Source organism: Bipolaris sorokiniana (genome assembly GCF_000338995.1).
Source record: "Bipolaris sorokiniana ND90Pr unplaced genomic scaffold COCSAscaffold_14, whole genome shotgun sequence".
Taxonomy (NCBI): Eukaryota; Fungi; Ascomycota; class Dothideomycetes; order Pleosporales; family Pleosporaceae; genus Bipolaris; species Bipolaris sorokiniana.
In genome coordinates, this window is record NW_006911908.1 from 132002 (window position 1) to 148855 (window position 16854).

General features: G+C 51.3%; 7 protein-coding genes across 7 annotated transcripts; 4 read left to right on the forward strand and 3 right to left on the reverse strand.

The window, feature by feature from the left end:
- Nucleotides 1–1130: 1130 nt before the first annotated feature.
- COCSADRAFT_241492 (uncharacterized protein) lies at nucleotides 1131–2480 on the forward strand. Its single transcript, XM_007705518.1, has 3 exons — nucleotides 1131–1504; nucleotides 1562–1606; nucleotides 1691–2480. Exons 1-3 carry the CDS (start codon nucleotides 1376–1378, stop codon nucleotides 2267–2269), a joined length of 753 nt encoding a protein of 250 aa, XP_007703708.1. The 5' UTR covers nucleotides 1131–1375; the 3' UTR covers nucleotides 2270–2480.
- Nucleotides 2481–3855: 1375 nt separating this feature from the next.
- On the forward strand, nucleotides 3856–5817 carry COCSADRAFT_150065 (uncharacterized protein). The gene is made up of 2 exons (XM_007705519.1): nucleotides 3856–5515; nucleotides 5581–5817. The coding sequence occupies exons 1-2, from the start codon at nucleotides 3942–3944 to the stop codon at nucleotides 5666–5668; spliced, it is 1662 nt and encodes a 553-aa protein (XP_007703709.1). The 5' UTR covers nucleotides 3856–3941; the 3' UTR covers nucleotides 5669–5817.
- On the reverse strand, nucleotides 5801–8062 carry COCSADRAFT_39969 (uncharacterized protein). The gene has a single exon (XM_007705387.1). It carries the CDS (start codon nucleotides 7979–7981, stop codon nucleotides 5831–5833), a length of 2151 nt encoding a protein of 716 aa, XP_007703577.1. The 5' UTR covers nucleotides 7982–8062; the 3' UTR covers nucleotides 5801–5830.
- A 1021-nt stretch (nucleotides 8063–9083) lies between these two features.
- On the forward strand, nucleotides 9084–10288 carry COCSADRAFT_39970 (uncharacterized protein). The gene is made up of 4 exons (XM_007705388.1): nucleotides 9084–9262; nucleotides 9325–9810; nucleotides 9877–9926; nucleotides 9987–10288. Exons 1-4 carry the CDS (start codon nucleotides 9121–9123, stop codon nucleotides 10092–10094), a joined length of 786 nt encoding a protein of 261 aa, XP_007703578.1. The 5' UTR covers nucleotides 9084–9120; the 3' UTR covers nucleotides 10095–10288.
- A 731-nt stretch (nucleotides 10289–11019) lies between these two features.
- COCSADRAFT_39971 (uncharacterized protein) lies at nucleotides 11020–12700 on the reverse strand. Its single transcript, XM_007705389.1, has 4 exons — nucleotides 12520–12700; nucleotides 12336–12471; nucleotides 11479–12280; nucleotides 11020–11414 (listed from the first exon to the last, which is right to left on the reverse strand). The coding sequence occupies exons 1-4, from the start codon at nucleotides 12619–12621 to the stop codon at nucleotides 11111–11113; spliced, it is 1344 nt and encodes a 447-aa protein (XP_007703579.1). The 5' UTR covers nucleotides 12622–12700; the 3' UTR covers nucleotides 11020–11110.
- Nucleotides 12701–13581: 881 nt separating this feature from the next.
- On the forward strand, nucleotides 13582–15675 carry COCSADRAFT_184162 (uncharacterized protein). Its single transcript, XM_007705520.1, has 3 exons — nucleotides 13582–13990; nucleotides 14053–14542; nucleotides 14598–15675. The coding sequence occupies exons 1-3, from the start codon at nucleotides 13737–13739 to the stop codon at nucleotides 15552–15554; spliced, it is 1701 nt and encodes a 566-aa protein (XP_007703710.1). The 5' UTR covers nucleotides 13582–13736; the 3' UTR covers nucleotides 15555–15675.
- A 270-nt stretch (nucleotides 15676–15945) lies between these two features.
- On the reverse strand, nucleotides 15946–16415 carry COCSADRAFT_241546 (uncharacterized protein). Its single transcript, XM_007705521.1, has one exon. It carries the CDS (start codon nucleotides 16258–16260, stop codon nucleotides 16024–16026), a length of 237 nt encoding a protein of 78 aa, XP_007703711.1. The 5' UTR covers nucleotides 16261–16415; the 3' UTR covers nucleotides 15946–16023.
- Nucleotides 16416–16854: the final 439 nt, after the last annotated feature.

Below are 16854 nucleotides of genomic sequence, written 5' to 3' on the forward strand. Positions count from 1 at the left end.
TGTCGAGGCGTCGCAGCGAGTGCCGTGTGCCTGTCAGTAATCTGCTCTAGTAGTCGTCGTCGTCGTCGTCGTCGTCGTCGTCGTCGTCGTAGTAGTAGTAGTAGCAGTAGTAGTTACTATTACTCGTACATGGACATACATACATACATACATACATACATACATACACACCCAGAAGAGCCGTATGAACCCAAGTAGTGTACACCGGCCACAGCGGGTCTGTGGTACATTTGCTCTGCTAGCTTGCTGACCGTCAGGCGCTGGCCCGTGGCAGTTGATGCCCAAGCGGCGCCATGGCAGGGCCTGTTGCCCGTCTCCACACCACTCGCTGCACCCTCGCCCTCGCCTTCGCCCACTCTGGCCCTTGCTACCCAAATCGCGCCAGACTCTCATGGCCGCCGTCTTTTGGCCCACGCGAATAATTACTTTGCCTGCCGTCGGTGCGCCCCTCTTCTTTTAGTCTTTTCCTTCTCTTTCTGCCTGCCTGCCCGCCCGCTTCGAGCTGCTTGACTGTTGCTACTGCTACTGCCACTGCTACTGCTGTTGCTTGCAACCACTACTGCTGCACCAGTCTGCCCTCTTCCCTCCCCTCTCCCACATCTACCTGCACCACCCCTACCCTACCAAGAATCCTTCCCTTCGCCTGCTTGCTGCCCGAAGAGCCCGTCCCCCTCTTCCCAGCCGACTGACGTGCATATCTGCGCCAGCTCCCAGCTGAGCCCATCTACTTCGGCCAATCACCCCGCACTCGCTGCGCCCAACCCTCACCTGCGGCTCTGCTCAAGCTCATCCTTCCTCGAGCCAACACACACACACACCCGCTCTCTCCCTCTTTCCTCTCAACAACGTAGCCTGCGAAAGTGCGCAATATCGCCTCTCGCATAGTCTCTAGTATCCCTCTAGGCACTCTCCTGTCGTGATCCCCGACAGCAAAACCTTACTTCCATCCTCTCCTGGCTAGGAACCTGGATCCCATCACCTTCGGTATCCCAAAACGGTCCCCGGCAGCCACGCCGTCAAAAGGTCCACTCCTGTCACAGGCTGCACGCCTCCCAGTGCCGGTATATTGGTCCAAACCCCCGCTCTTGCGTGCTGCATCTTCTTCCACCAACTCTTCTGGACATCCCTTGGTCTTGATAGCTCCTTACCCCCGGACTCTCACACCAGCCTGCATCGTCATCCCGACGTGACTAGTCTTCTGTCCAACCACCCTTCTGGAGCTCCTTCTTGGTCCCCTGGAGAGAAACAAAGGTCCCCTCCTGGTCTGTACTAGCTCCCTTAGCTTGGCCGCCCAACAGTTGGCATTGACAAAAGCGTCATCTTTCTTTTCATCACCTCCCCCACAGACACTCGTACCCACATCTCGCTGTCAACCATGTCGCGCGCAAATCAGTGGTTTGTGCCTGGTGAAGGCATCGCGCGAGAAGTAATCACGGCCGACATCCAGCGCTACCTGGGCCCAGATGCGCTCGTCAGGCCTGGCACAGGCACCGGAGAATACCAGGTCCGCAACTTTTGCCATGATGTCCACACTACGGAGCACTACTGACAAACTACGCAGGGCCAGCCCGGCTACTGGATAACGGCCTATCGAACCCTCACATCGGTATGTCTGACTGACTGGCGCTCCTCTCACTCATCACCTTCTTCTTCCACCCCCCCAAACACAACACTGACTGGTTCGCTACAGCAAATGATACAAGACTTGAAAATGGATTCCCAACGCTGGCAGCAGGAAAGACAGCCTGGCGAGACGGGCCGCGGAGGTAGCCACAGTCCACAAGTGCGCACTACAAAGGTATCAGCCGGCCCTAACGCTTCATTAGTGGCTTATCAGGACTCTCGCACACATGCTGCTCGCCAGCATTGGGGTCCGACAAAACCTTACGATCACGGCTCATCGCATGCCTCTGCCGATCCCTACGACCAGCCTCGCCAGTCGACAGCCTCGAGGACTCCCGCCTACGGCGCTGGCAGCTACTCCAGCGGTGACCCGCACTACACCACGACCCCCACATCCACCTATGGAAGCTCACACCCGGGTTACCAGCCCTCGCCCGCTGCCTCTGCCCCCAGGACATCGCCTGCGGACCCTTACTCGGCATACCCACAGCCAGGAGGACGTGACTACCCGGCGCAATCGCCCTACTCGTCGTATCCAGCCGCCACTCCTGATCCATACGGCCGCCAGGCGCCTTCCCAGTCCGCCCCGTACACTGCCTCAAGGTATTTTGGTTACTATGACGAGCCCTTTTTGGTCTATCGCTAAGCTCCCCCCGTAGTGCCACGGCAGCCGCTCCAGGCTACTACATCGCCTCGGATGGTCGGCGTAAGTACTATTCATGATTGCGCTCCACGCAACTAACATGTTTTGCCTAGAATACCCCCTGTCACAACAACCGCAGGCGTCACGCAACCCACAGTCTGGCACCTCTAGGTACAGTACCAGATAGACATAGCTTCCAAAAATCTTTCGGCCCTGTTGTTGTTGCCGCGTCCATCTGTCGAGCCCGGAGATACCCTTTTTTCCCACGCTGCTGGATGGTGCTCTGGAGTCTGGCTACCCCCCACCTAATATTTTAATGGACCATCTTCTGTCTTCTGGAAGCCCCCTTAGGGAGTTTAATCCATTTCCCCAACCAAAACAAAAACTACCCGGATAGAGAGCCGTTTTCCTAGGATCTGAAGTCATGAGCCATTCATCTGCCACACCCGGTTGGAAACTACCCATGGAAACTTGTCCATCAGGTTTTTTTATTTCCTTTGTATGTTTGATATTTATGTGTACGTTATCTGGGAAATTGGGCGTCGTCTCTCATTCCTCTTCGGATTTTTTTGACTTGCGGGGTGCGCAACCATTTTTATTGCCACGGAATCTTTCGACCCTTTCCAGCAGGACATTCATTGCAATGATGGCTATCGCTATCCTGGTAGTTGCATCTATTTCCGGATCCTGCTTTTCTTGCAATGTATATACCTGCGACCTGGACGTTGCGATATCGATGTTAACGAATGAACGGTTATTTACACATGCACAACGAGCATGCCAAATCCTGAATGCCAATGCCTTTTTCTCTGTTGAAAATGTTCGCCCTGTGTTTACTTGCTTCACGGACAGTATGGGTTGCCTTAAGCTTTTCGCCACAAGCCCTTTGCCACATGTTCATCACACGCTATAATGACTCGCATCGAGGGTGTGATGAATCTCGGATTTTATTTTCGCCCCGTTTGATCGGCCACGGGTTGCCACCGTCCTGCAGCTTCTGCTCGCAGCCTCCACGAGGCTGGCGGCATCCGGGCTGCTTCCACTTGATGATTGCAGATAAAGTACACACATTACAAGGGCAGTGGCCGAGGTATGCATGGCTGGCATCCATGCTAGTGCTGCCACGTGAACAGGGGCTCGCGAATAAGTGCACGTGACCAGAGGGCCTTTGACTACACTCTGCAACACGTGGAAGTCAACGGCGTGGCGACCGTGCAGCTTGGTGGAACAAAGAACTGGCTTCTTTTACCACGTTGAACGGGTCGGCCCTCGATCGACGATTTTATAGCGGTGCAGGTGCAAAAATGCTGTAGTCTGGGGAGCAAAACTGCCCATCCAAAGGGCAAATGGTCCGATGCTTGTGGTTGGTCATTTCGCTCCGTCACGTTTTGTCGGCACGAGTCATGGTTTGACATTCCTCTTTTGACTACGAACCCGCAACTTTGAACGAACTAGCCAACAATTATCCGGGCCCCATACCAGCACGATAGACCGCCATGCCGGTATAATCGTTATCTCGCCATATCAGATACCGAAACCCCTCTCTCTAAGTACCGCTTCGGATATGGCCTCGGATTCTGGTGCTTGGCCGCCTGGGTCTGCGCCGTACTCAAGTACGCGATGGGCCTGCTCTTTTGTGATGTGAGCATTCCTTGTTCGCTTTACATCGCTCGCCATGGTCGCCTTTTCCCGGCTGTCTGTTGCTTCGGCACTTCTAGCACAACATGTCTTCGCCGGGCGCAACTTGATCACACGCAATGAGACGCAAGATTTCACAACTAGTCTGCTGCAAGAGTCAATGGACTGGATGGACATGTACTATGACAATGAACGAGGATATCTGTTCGACTTGGACGCGGCTGCTATGGTGCACGATACGAGGTCGAGCGCTTGGTATGCCGCGGGTCTGCTCGCACGCAACGAGAACGACGATGTGGAGCAGGCGGTCAGAATTGTGACCAACATTATCCAGGGCCAATTCAAGAACGAGAGCGAGCAGTGGTACGGCGATTACCAAAAATATCCCGAGGAGCCCTATGTCGGTACGCCAGAATACCCAGCCTCAATCTACAACTCGTGGGACCCCAACTGGCGCGGCTTCATTGGCACCACGTTTGTCATTATGCTCGAGGAATTCCCGCATCTCCTCCCGCAGGACACGACGGCGTATATTCTCGAGAGTCTGTACAATACGACTATTGGTGATAGCTATCGCGTCGGTGGTGTCGATGATGACAATTTGTACCCTGCATACAGCAATCCGTCCATCATGCGCGCCTTTGTCTCTGGATACATTGGCCGACGCCTCAACGACGCAAACATGACGAGCGCTGGCGAAGCCTACGCCAAAGACATTATCGACCTGTTCACCCGCGATAACACACTCTCTGAATTCAACTCTGGCACCTACGCCGGCGTCTCGCTGTACGCGCTTACCCTATGGGCCAAGTACCTCGATCCCGCTGACAGCATCATGGGCGAGTACGGCCCCCGCATGATCCGCGATACATGGGCTATTCTCGGCCAACTCTACAACGCAAACTTGAAAAACGTCGCCGGGCCCTGGGATCGTGCGTACGGCTTCGACATGAACCGGTACTTGAGCATCCTAGCCCTGCACATGTGGACATTAGTAGGAAAAGAGAAAGCGCCAATCCACAAGAAACCCTGGGTCATGGGTCATAAAAACGACTTTGCCATCGGGCCCCTCGTCGCTATCCTCGCCCCGTTCCACAACGCTCTCGTGCCCAATACTACGCTCTCTTCCCTCACCACCTTTCCGGCTACGCACTCCGTTTCCACCTCCGCGTTCTCGCCCCCATACGATACCTACCCGCGCAACATCTCCGCATGGCTCTCCCCCTCGCTAACCATCGGCGCAACCTCCTTTTCCGAAAACGTAATCGGCGGGCCAAGCATCAACCAGAACTCCTTCAACCCAGCCGTCGTCCAGTGGGCGCGGTCTGAGCAGGAGAAAGACGGCGTGGGCTGGATTACCTTGTATGCGCAGACGAAAGCGCTACAGGCTGTTGTTGGTCCGGGGAGTTTGGAACTCACGTATCCCAATGGTGCGGGGGGCGAGACTGGGTTTTCGTTTCTCGTCGCGCCGAACGGGTGGGCGGGTAAGAGGGATGTTCGCAGTTGGGAGGATGTGCAAGGGATCAAGGTGAAGAATGTGACTGGCACGGTGAATTTGGAGTATGCGGTTACGTTTAACGGGATGTTTGGCGGGGCTGGAAAGACGATTAAGTAAGTTTTTTTTCCCCCATGAACTACTTGGAAGAAAAGGGAATAGTACTAACGGATCAATGTAGTGACTTTGAGTTTTGGAACTTTACCTACACCATGCCTGAGGGCAGCAAGGAGGTGCCGAGGATTCGGCTTGAGTTTGAAGTCGTCTAGGCGAGTGGACATGGAGAGGAGAGAGAGAGAGAGCATGGTAATGGTGGTATTATGAGAATATCACAACGCTGCACATAGGCATCATGATGACAAGATATGAATATACATAGTAATATTGAAAATCGTAATTGTTGAATAATAAGTTTACCCATTAAACATTCATCATGTACTCTTGCCAAATGCTAACTTGGCTTGCCCTTTTTCTACACCACCACCACCGGGTGGCCTCCCACGTCCTCTCGATGGTTTCGAAGTAGTCGCACTTCTTTTTGCACTCGTAGCACCAGAAGGCGGCACCACTGCCGTACGATCTTCTTGCCGCATTTCTCGTGACAGGTCGAGTGCAAAGTGATAATCTTCGTGCTCGGGTTTCTCACCAGGCGGTAGGTGGATGTTGCACCTGGGACAGAAAAATGTGTCCATGGTTTTTTGCTGGGCAGGTGATTTTGGCCGTGGAGCTGGTGGTTGTGCTTCGTTGCCTTGATGTGGAGGTCGAGAATTCGAGATGAATTGCGGTTGAGCTGATGGAGGAGTATTTGGAGGATGGATGTCACCATGCGAGCTATACCTGTTCAGTGGTGGTGTAGATGGTCTTTCAAATTCATCGCCGTCTCCAGCGAATAACGCATCCTCATCCTCTTGTGCATCAATGTCCTCTTCTGACTCCTCCTTTGTGAACTCAGCATGTGCTTTCAAAAGCACTGCTCTCGCAGTGTCAAAATCCTTCTTCTTATCGTCCCGCGGACCAAAGAAATTCGCAATGTTGCCTTTTGTTCGTCTTCGCTTTGTGGGTGGCTCGCTGCTACTGCTCGTGACTCTGCCCGTTGACATCATGGCTTTTGCTTCCTCGCCTCGTACTAAGAAGCCGCCAATGCCTTTGTTGTTTGTGATGCCGTCTTCGAAACCACCGACACTTAATGAAAGGTTTGAACAAGGCCAGGCGCGCCCGTCAACAACCGTTTGTGCCAGCAAATTCTTTGCGAGGTCAAATAGGATTGCTTCGGACAAAGGCTTGCCCTGAGGAATCGGTGCTTGGCGACTTCGAGTTTGGGTGCCTTGTCGATGGTGGAGATTAATACTCTTGGGCCGTCGCTTGTTCTCAAGCACACCTTCCTCCACACATCTTGAGAAGATGTCTGCGACAAAGATACGCAGCCATCGGACACCTTGCTCAAAGGAATTGATCGATGGCCGAAAGGACTTTGCTGAAAGCATACTTTTGATCTGTGTACGTGGATTGACCTCGCTGTTGTCCTCGCCTCGGATGGTAGAGTACAACCAGCTGCCTGTGTCCTCACCCAGCTTTTTCAATTGATCCAAGGGTTGCTCCATGAGGTCTCTAACCTTGTCCGTGCCAAAAGTAGAAACAACCTCATCTCCTAGCTTTCCCCCGAGCATTCGAATCTTGGTAAACTTCATGTCTGATAGGAAATTTTTGACTGCGCGGTTTCGTATGACGGTCTGTTGGTTTGGCTTCTTGTATCCTGAGCCCAACTTTGCAAGCATCTTATTTCTAGCCACACCACCAGAACACGTATATCCAAGTGTATCTTTGATGTGCTTCCTTACGTCCCGGACAATTTCGGATGCAATCACCATACACACATCATCCCAATCCGGGTCTCTATCCTCTCCATCTTCCTCCCCCGTCCCTACAAGCGCATCAGCGGCCCAGTCTAGCACTGTTGTTGGTACCTTTGGCAGTGGCTCTGTCGGATCGTCGTACGGTGCCGGCCCTCTCAACTCTGGGTATCTCTCCAAAAGGATAGTATGTACCTGCGCGCTCAAGTCCATAAAGACTTCGTCAATGCTCGCTTTCTCCACACGCTGTTCCTTCTCTGGCAAGATGTCTTTGATGCATTTGAGAATCTTGCGGCTCTCCTTGCGATATGGGTCCAGACTGACTTTGTGCGTCGCCATGTCTCGGAAACTGTTTTCATGGTACGCCCAGTTCTCGTCGCCTTCTTTCCATGTCGCAACATGTTGTAGTATGAGGTCGGGACATTGCTTCAGCGCTTCGGTGGATGTGACATGTCGGCTTAGCCCGAATTCGCGCGCGGGGTAGTTGATTGCTATGAGGCCCTGCCATTGTTGCACAGCGAGGGGCTTGGAAGGATCGATACCCAGACGAACGGTTTCGCACTGGGCGTAAAAAGCGTCGAGGTCGACATGTGCGATTACGCGAAGAGGAGTCTGTGGGCTGTAGGACTTGAGCTGGTGTAGTTGTTTATAGGTAAACTTCGATTTGGGGATGCGACGCGGCGAGGTGATGGAGAATTGGGACGAATAGAAATCAGGCAGCGGCGACGACATTGCAGTTACGCGGTCATCTCAGAAAATTTCAGTGCTGCACTAGAAGCGTGTACCGTCTTCCAAAAGCGTCCACTGTCGCTGCATCATCAAGAAGGCCGTGTGTTGTTGCGCGACCTTGCAAGGCGCGTATTCCCGCGGTCCCGTGCATGCGCGTCATTCATTCACAATATTGCGCTAACCAAATGCAGTCGGTATAGATCACCAGGGTCATATATGTACGCATACTGCTCTGAATTTGTTTCAGAGATATTGTCGCTCAGCAGCATGAGAAATTATTGGTATTAATATTGGTGGTATCCGATGGCCAAGTTCATGCTCCCTCGGTGTCTCATATTGCGCAATCTACATACCCTACCCTTGGTGCAGAGTGATAGCGGAGTGCAGCACCCAAGAGCATTCAAACTCACTTATCTGAATATTAAGATATATAGAAATGTGTTATAGTCTCTGTATGAAACCTTTACAAATTCTTCTTCTCGCCAGAGGAAATTGCCAAGGCTGTATAGCTGCAACGTAGTAGAATAAGGGCTCATCAAAAGATAACAAGTACGCAGAACGATATTATGCATGATCAGTTGAATATATTTGAAGCGAGCGAATCGAAAGAATTCGAGAAGTTTTGTACGTATGACAAAAAACGGGATGGGCTTGACCCAGGGCTATGGACAGGAGGAGTTCATGAGAAGAATTCATAATTGGCACGACTTCTATCCAAATCTGCCAGGGCTGCCACGTTCCTGGCGATCCAACCGCGGCTTGGTTGATTCCGCATCTGCATTGCCATGATTGGCTGTGAGGCTGCGATCCCAGACAGTGGCAGCTGCAGCACGTAGACGTCGCAACACCTGTGTCACCTTACAACCCCATCTACCCCATCTATGCACTGCAATCATTCTGGCACACTGATACTTAAGAACTAAGCCTTGGTTCCCTCGCCTTCAGGATTGTGCACAACCATACCAAGCCCCAAGTCATTGACGTCATGTTTACCACTCGATCCAATAGGAGCATCCAGCTCGCATCCTACATGATGTTTACAAGACGAAATGGCTTGGCTGGAATGACTTGAAATTCTTTTGTTTGATCTTTCTCTAAAGCTATTCTCTCTAATTGTTAGTTGTAACAGAAAGTTCTTTGCCATGATCGCAAAGCTAAATGATAAAACTGGGGAGTCTGGGATTCAGGAAGATGGTGTGCCCGTGTACGCCATACGCGAGGTACCCATTACTACGCAGAGGAAACCATGGTTTGACATTAACGACCCCAAACTCCCACATCCAGGTAAGCTTCTCTGACACGACTCAACTTGACGTGTTACTTTGCTCATCGCCAAATACACACAGCGGTAGCACGCGCGAACCTTGCGCCTTCACTGGATACGCCCCAAGGAAGCACACAAGACAACTGGGCTGAAAAACACTCTCATCAAACTGTACTTCAACAGCACTGCGACTTCTTTGACCGTGACGGCGATGGAATTCTTTGGCCACAAGACACATATATCGGTTTCTATCGCCTGGGCCTTGGAATCCTCTTCTCCGCTTTCGCGGTCCTAGTTATTCACATCAACTTCTCGTATCCGACATCTCCAGGATGGCTGCCAGACCCCTATTTCCGCCTATTCCTAAAGAATGTGCATAGGGCAAGACATGGAAGTGACACTGGGACTTTCGATCCGGAGGGAAGATTCATCCCGGCCAAGTTTGAGGAAATCTTTACCAAGTATGCGGATGGCAGGGATTACCTGACAATCCAGGATTTGAAGAATACTTTGATGGGTCAAAGAAACATCAACGATCCGATTGGCTGGTGTGGTTTCATTTTCGAATGTGAGTACTCGACAGCCCTGGGCTGATAGGGAGACACCAAAACGCGCTAACAAATGTCAACGCTAGGGACCGCGACGTATCTGATGCTTTGGCCTGAGGATGGTCGGATGATGAAAGTTTGTAGCCCTCCTAGGGGGACCCACACTCGGTATTCTATGTTGACTAACTGTTTAAAGGAGGACATCCGCGCTGTATACGATGGCAGCATATTTCATCGAATCGCAGACAAGCGCGAAAAAAGACTACAGCAGCAAGAGCAGCAAAAGAGGCAAAAAGGCCAATAATTGGCGGCCTCTTCGTCATCTGCCCCTGCCGGCAATGTCACTTGGTTCAAAGTTTCGCGGCCGCTAGTAAGCTAACCTACGTACCTAATTCTCGGCCGAGCGCGGCTTTTTGTCTGTTGCCATTACCACTCTAGGTGTATATACTTTCAGATGCTGCAGCTTGCCGAACGGTCATGCAACCCAATAGATGCATGCAAAATAACAATAGGAATTACTACTGTTGAACTTGTCGTGGTCAATGTGGGCGATCGTGATTGCGGCGCAGTGGCTGAAAGTTCGGTCCGTGAGAGGCTGGGTGGTACGCTGAATTCCGGCTATTAGGTATTGACCCCACATTGTGGCGGCGGCAGCTTCACAAGCCACATCACTACTCCATAGCAGACTTACGATTCATACGTAGTCTGCACTCCACCGGAACCACTTCCCGCTGCCTCGCCGCGTCTCCTATTCCTTCGAATACCTCCTGAGCCGTGTGGCGAGTAGGTGCGCAGCCATGTTAACAACTGCCGTCTAAAGGACAAGACCCGAATTAATTGGCATACCAGGTTGGCATTCTGGGCAAAAGACGCCAATTTTTTCTTCAACGAAGCTTCTATATGAGGTTACGTGCAGAGAGATCGACGACACGTGGATCTGTCATACTAGCGCTGATCTCCCACGAGGATCTCGGTGGTATTCTTCTGAACGATCTGCACTACCCTTTGGACGGCCGAACCACGGAACCGTGATGTGCGTGCATGTGCGTTTCAGTGTACGTCGATCATCACGGTCAGCACTCAGATGATGATTTGTATTTAGCATAAGAGCTGCTTTGAATGCAGAGGTTCATCGCGATAAGGTTTGGGCAACTTGGAGTTGCAATCATCGATGCACGGTGATACTGAGCACATCCGATCATGCGAAATGGTGCGAATTGGTGAGAATCGGTGCGAATTAGTACGAATTGGTAGGGAATCCCGTCTTTAATTCAAACTATTATTGTAACGTAAGATGGATACGCACGGCGTATCTCGGCATTACAGCCTCTGTGGCGCTTCGTGGCTGACCAGGCTCGCTTCGTCTGTATCGTCTCTGCTATTGCTATGCTTCACATTATACGACGTCTGGACCCTGATGCCCTCCTCAACTTTGTCATCAAAGGATGCAGTCCGTGGGCTCGATACAGCAGTGTTGACGTTGTATGATTTGCTTTTCTGTTGGCCGACGCTGCGCAGCTCATTGCCGCTTCCGTAGTTGTAGTATTGACGGCTGCGTGCCGAGGAGCCACCGAGGATCGGGAAGAGTTTGACTAGGAGGAGGCGAAGTGTCGGAAGGCATGCGCTGCGACCATATGTTAGCAAAAAATGCGATAAGAAAATACATGGTTCAGACAAAGTTAACTTACCACATGATTCCAACGCATATCTCGACCGTGCTCCATACTGAGACGTCGTAGAACTCCCAGCTAACGTTTGATGACGCGGCGAAGTGCACTAAGGCCTGCAGACGCAGAATGCTAACCACTGTAACGAAGGTGCCAACGCAAAACATTAGTGCTACACCGACCTTCTTCTTCCAATGCAGCTTCAGGCCCCAAAGCTGCCAGAGAGGTACGCCTAGGATCCAGAAGTCCAAAGCAATCGAGATGGCGGCGTTTGATGCGGTAATTGCGTTGATCTTGAGACATTTGCCTTCATGCATGCCGTCCCATTTCGTCCAGAAGTAGTAGATCGGTTGGCATTGAAAAATCGCCACGATGATGAAAGCGAGGCCCCAGAGTACGACGAAAATGACGGTGCCCCATAGTAAACGCTGGACGTCTTTGCTGGGAAACACGCGGATGTAGAAGAACAGCAGGGTGAGCTTCAGTAGCGAGAGTTGGGTGAAGTATAACCATGCCATGATGTAAAAGTACCGCAGCATGTTTGTGATTTGTGTGGGAGTCAAGGTCCAGAGGTCTTGACCAAGTCCGTTCTTGACAGTGCCGTATACCGTGATGAAGGCGCTGGGTATGGCAGCTATCAGTGTCGCAAGGACGCACCAGTCGTCCCAGCCAATGTCCAGTCTCGACATGGTGACCTTGAAGGCGAATCGAATGATAACGAAGGCGGATGCTATGCACAGCATGGTGTTTGACAAGATGACATAGCTGTTGCCGCGATCGCGTACTGGAGCCCCGCAGTTGGTAAGGCTGATATTTCGTGTAACTTTATACGAATTAGCCTTTTTTGCTTTTTCTCAACGGGAGTGGATTCAAAATACCCAAGGCTTCGGGAATGGTGCAGGTAGTGCTCACGCACAGAGTTACGTTGTGCTGGAAAACCTTGTTTGTACAAATGCAAGCTTGGTCAGTGGGAGAGCAAGTGTTGGTTTTGAATGCGCTCCCGAGACAGAGTAGCTGTAGCAGTCAGCAAAAGTCGAGATACGAGAAGCGAGCGTAGCTTACGGCGCATGCGGGGAGATCTGATTTGGCAGTCTGCTGTGCCGTGGTTACCATTGAGATGGCAGCAAGGCACAGCAGAAAGTAATTTCGGAGAAAGGCCTTCATGGTGATGCTGCTACTAGACCTGACTGGCCAGAGGACAAGTACATGGAAGTTGGACTCTGTTATGTAGCTGGTATGAGTGAAACCGCAAAAAGGTCACGAGTGAATCAGCGGCGGCAAAGGTAATGCTATTTAACCCACGACTCGAAACGGAAGGTGTTCTTGGGGTATGATGTGCACAGGGGTTCCATTCTACGAACAGTTCATGACTGAAACCTACGAGTCGTGGCGTCACCCGTCATCGGTATGAACTGCCGGGTACAGGAGCGTAGCCGACCATGGCACTTTCGATAGCGCAAACTTTGCGAGAAGCCGCTGTCGCATAGTCTCTTGGACTCTGCATGTACTAAGAGTAGAACGGAATCCATGTTCACAAAGGGGTCCTTTCATGTGCCAGCCGCCTTAGCGACACGTGGGGAATAATCCGGCGTGTCAGGCGAACGCCACACACGCTAACCGAAAGCCAATTGTAAAGTCCCAACCGATTTGCCTCCACTTGCTAGGGGTTCAACAACGAAGAACGTTGGAGTCGAAGGAATATGATCAAAGGGGGTATGGTAGGGGTAATTATAGCGCAATAACACATGGTGAATGGAGATGTGGGGTTGAACAGTGGCACCATCATCGCTCTTCTTATCTATCACATCCACTCAGATACAAAAGGTGTCTCCATAGTTTGACCACTCCCAATCCTACGTAACAGGACGGCCCTCGGTAAAGGATCCACACCCCAGCGTGAACCCACCCGGTTAAATCCCTCCATTGATCTGTGGACCCACCATGCCCTGCAGAAGGTCGACGACCCGTACCTGCGGCTATCAGTTTCCGCCTTGAGCTTTTCGCCGGCATCCAGCCCATTGCAAGGCTGGTGCCTTGCCACGGCATCAACGTGTGGATACACTGCGCCGGGTCGACACTACCGGCGCTGCATTCCTACACGAGGCGACGGATGGTCGCTAAACTGCCTTCTTCGAGCTGGGCTCCGAAGTAAGGATGGTGGGTTCGAGGCAGTGCGAAATGAACATTCAGGCAAGCAACGAGTATATATCAAGGGCTTGCAACATGTTCCTTTGAATCCACCACTACTACTATCTAATACTTTTTCTCTTCACTACAGGATGAGGTTCGCCGAGAATGCCCTGCTCCTTGGGGCGTTACAATGTGCTCGTCTTGCAGACGCTGCTACTGCAGACTGCTACCGTCTGCCAGGTGACGCCGATTGGCCAACTACTGAAGCATGGTCGATCCTAAACTCAACTGTCAACGGAAAGCTTGTAGCTACTGTCCCCATCGGTTCGCCATGTCACGACCCAACATACGATGCCGATGCTTGCAGCGCGCTGAAGTCACAATGGCTGAACCCTCTTACACAGTAAGTACAAGAGTCATGTACGTTCACATTCTTCTGGATATGATTTTGATACGTCTTGGCAGTACCCCCTCCTCGCATTCGGTTATGCAGTCCTACTTCGCCAATCAGAGCTGCGATCCATTCTCGGATAGGAGCATCCCTTGCACCCTGGGCAACTATGTCTCATATTCTGTCAAAGCCACCGAGGCAAAGGATGTCGTGTCTGCTCTCAAATTTGCCAAGGATAAGAAGATTCGTCTTGTTGTTCGCAACACTGGTCATGACTTCCTTGGTCGCTCTACTGGAGCCGGCGCTCTTGCTATCTGGACGCAAAGTCTAAAGAGCATTACCTTTGGTGACTGGTCGGATAAGTACTACACTGGCCCGTCCGTCACTGTTGGTGCCGGAGTCATGGGCAATGAGTTGCTAGAGGCGGCACACAAGCAAAATATGAGTGTTGTGTCTGGCGAATGCGCCACTGTTGGTCTGGCCGGAGGATTCACCCAAGGTGGTGGTCACAGTGTTCTCAGCACTGCCTTTGGTCTTGGTGCCGATCAGACCTTGTCTTTCAACGTGAGAAACTCTATGTTACAAGCGAAAAGAACCACGACTAATGATTTATTTCTAGGTCGTTACTGCTGAAGGCAAGATTCTCACTGCTTCAGCGACCGAAAACTCTGACCTCTACTGGGCTCTCAGCGGAGGAGGTGGTGGCACATATGCTGTCGTCCTTTCAATGACTGTGAAGGCATACCCATCCAAGAAGGTTGGTGGTGCTGCTATGCAACTCCTGGCATCATCTACCACCCCCGAGAAGTTTGCCGCAGCCACTTCCAAGCTTATCGAGCTCCTTCCAGGAATGGTCGATGCTGGTGCCATGGTGGTCTTCTTGGTCTCCACCCAGTACATTGTCCTCAAGCCCGTCACTGTTTGGGACTCGACGTCTGCGTATGTCAAGGACACTGTGCTTGCGCCTTTTGCAAAGGCTCTTACAGACCTTGGCATCACCCCGCCAATTGTCTATAGTGAGCTCTCTTACCGCGACCACTACGACCGCTACATGGGTCCTCTCCCACGCGGAGCATACGAGGTCAACAGGTACCAGTTTGGCGGTCGTCTCATTCCCCGCGATGTTGTGGAGAACAACACTGCGGACCTTGTCAAGGTCTATCAAGAGCTCATTGCAGAGGGTGTCTTGCTTGCAGGTAGCACAGCCAATTACAAGAAGCCCGCTGGAAACCCCCCAAATAGTGTGTTCCCAGCATGGCGAAATGCTCTGATTCAGCAACAACTCATCACAAACTGGAACTCCACTGCTCCCTGGGCCACCATGGAGGCAGACCAGCAGAAGATGACTACCAAGCTCATGCCCAAGCTCGAAGCCGTTACTCCAGGCAGTGGCGCATACCTGAACGAGGCTGATTTCCAGCAGCCCAACTGGCAAGATACATTCTTTGGTACCAACTATGACAAGCTGAAGGCTATTAAGGCCAAGTACGACCCCAGGGGTGTTTTCTATATCCTAAAGGGTGTTGGTAGCGAGGCATGGGAAGTCAGCACAGATGGCCGCATGTGCCGTACTTAGAAAGTGAAGTTTATTCTTAGAATCTTCTTCTGTATATAGTATTTTATCGCAGGCTTTACTTAACTTAAAACTGCATAGGAATTTCTAGAATTTTTTTTTCATCTGTGTCACATGATAGTATGTAAGAATCGTTTGAGCGATTAGCGCGATCTGTTCATATTATAAGTTATGGTTTGTGGCTTGATGCGACACAACTGGTGATATTGCTTTTTGTTGGGTGGAACACAACGTTGGGCACTGATCGACTGCCTGCACTTTCAGAGGACCTCGGATGCGTGGGTTTAGTGTGCGTCCGTGCATACGAAGCTACATAAAAAAAGATCAACTTGAAGGTATGTGCCAATCGACCCTCACCCTACAAGATCTTGGTGTTGACTTTACATGGACAGATGTGCCCTAGCGATGCGACGTCTCACTATCATACATCTCTGTGGATCCAGCCAAGATGCACACATATGGCTTCGCGCGTCTAGCCTCTGCGGAGAAATCTCACTAGGTATAAGATTCCGCAAATGCCAGCACAGGCTGATAGAGGAAGCCCTTTTTGGTATCTCGAATCGAATTCTCGGAGGTAGTTAGCTGAAAAACGCAGAGTTTTCTTGAAAATCGGTGGGTGACACGCTATTTTGCTTCGTTTCTGGCTAAAGTCTAGTGTCCTCCGCGGCGTCCCATTCCTTTTCCTGGTGGGAACACGGGACTTGTCCATGTTCTGGATACCTTCCTGAGTGGTTGGCTCGTTGTGTTCCTTGGAGGTTTAAGAAATCGTCCACGGACTAAAAGAGACGATATAAGAGCTGCTCCGTCGGATCCGTTGTGGTCTGCTGCACGTTCACGGGATGCTGAGATGAAATATTGACAGGAGTTGAGCAAACGGAAGCTCTAGCAGGTGGAGGCAAGAGCATTGGGCTTATATTATATTTGGCTATATTGCAACTCTAGATGGTGGGGGTAGCTATGTAGGGTGTGTCGGTGCCCAAAGCCTTGAAAGTTTTAAACAAGGTACATATGTGATTTGCATCAAAAGCAGCTCAAGAACAGTAGTACAGGCAAGACAATTGGCTGGAACAACCTTTGAGTAAATCTAGATGCACGAACAGCATACCAAAATCGGTTGTATCACATCCAGGTGCCCCGCGTACCTTGATGTGGCTTCACTTGCTGCCGACACGTGACATTGCCTATTTGCTCGTGATTGGCTACGGTACAAGTGCCCTAACCAATCATAGTGCTTCGTATCCCCAAATCCTCTCCTTAATATCCAGTATTATCTGGACCAAATGCATGTATGCTTGATGATTTT

Coding starts and splice junctions, on each gene's coding strand:
- COCSADRAFT_241492 (XM_007705518.1), top strand. CDS start 1,376: ATGTCGCGCGCAAATCAGTGGTTTGTGCCTGGTGAAGGCATCGCGCGA. Junction 1,505..1,561: donor CAGGCACCGGAGAATACCAG/GTCCGCAACTTT, acceptor CAAACTACGCAG/GGCCAGCCCGGCTACTGGAT. Junction 1,607..1,690: donor CCTATCGAACCCTCACATCG/GTATGTCTGACT, acceptor GGTTCGCTACAG/CAAATGATACAAGACTTGAA.
- COCSADRAFT_150065 (XM_007705519.1), top strand. CDS start 3,942: ATGGTCGCCTTTTCCCGGCTGTCTGTTGCTTCGGCACTTCTAGCACAA. Junction 5,516..5,580: donor GGGGCTGGAAAGACGATTAA/GTAAGTTTTTTT, acceptor GGATCAATGTAG/TGACTTTGAGTTTTGGAACT.
- COCSADRAFT_39969 (XM_007705387.1), bottom strand. CDS start 7,981: ATGTCGTCGCCGCTGCCTGATTTCTATTCGTCCCAATTCTCCATCACC.
- COCSADRAFT_39970 (XM_007705388.1), top strand. CDS start 9,121: ATGATCGCAAAGCTAAATGATAAAACTGGGGAGTCTGGGATTCAGGAA. Junction 9,263..9,324: donor CCCCAAACTCCCACATCCAG/GTAAGCTTCTCT, acceptor AAATACACACAG/CGGTAGCACGCGCGAACCTT. Junction 9,811..9,876: donor GTGTGGTTTCATTTTCGAAT/GTGAGTACTCGA, acceptor TGTCAACGCTAG/GGACCGCGACGTATCTGATG.
- COCSADRAFT_39971 (XM_007705389.1), bottom strand. CDS start 12,621: ATGAAGGCCTTTCTCCGAAATTACTTTCTGCTGTGCCTTGCTGCCATC. Junction 12,281..12,335: donor CACCATTCCCGAAGCCTTGG/GTATTTTGAATC, acceptor ATTCGTATAAAG/TTACACGAAATATCAGCCTT. Junction 11,415..11,478: donor ATATGCGTTGGAATCATGTG/GTAAGTTAACTT, acceptor ATATGGTCGCAG/CGCATGCCTTCCGACACTTC.
- COCSADRAFT_184162 (XM_007705520.1), top strand. CDS start 13,737: ATGAGGTTCGCCGAGAATGCCCTGCTCCTTGGGGCGTTACAATGTGCT. Junction 13,991..14,052: donor TGGCTGAACCCTCTTACACA/GTAAGTACAAGA, acceptor ACGTCTTGGCAG/TACCCCCTCCTCGCATTCGG. Junction 14,543..14,597: donor ATCAGACCTTGTCTTTCAAC/GTGAGAAACTCT, acceptor ATTTATTTCTAG/GTCGTTACTGCTGAAGGCAA.
- COCSADRAFT_241546 (XM_007705521.1), bottom strand. CDS start 16,260: ATGGACAAGTCCCGTGTTCCCACCAGGAAAAGGAATGGGACGCCGCGG.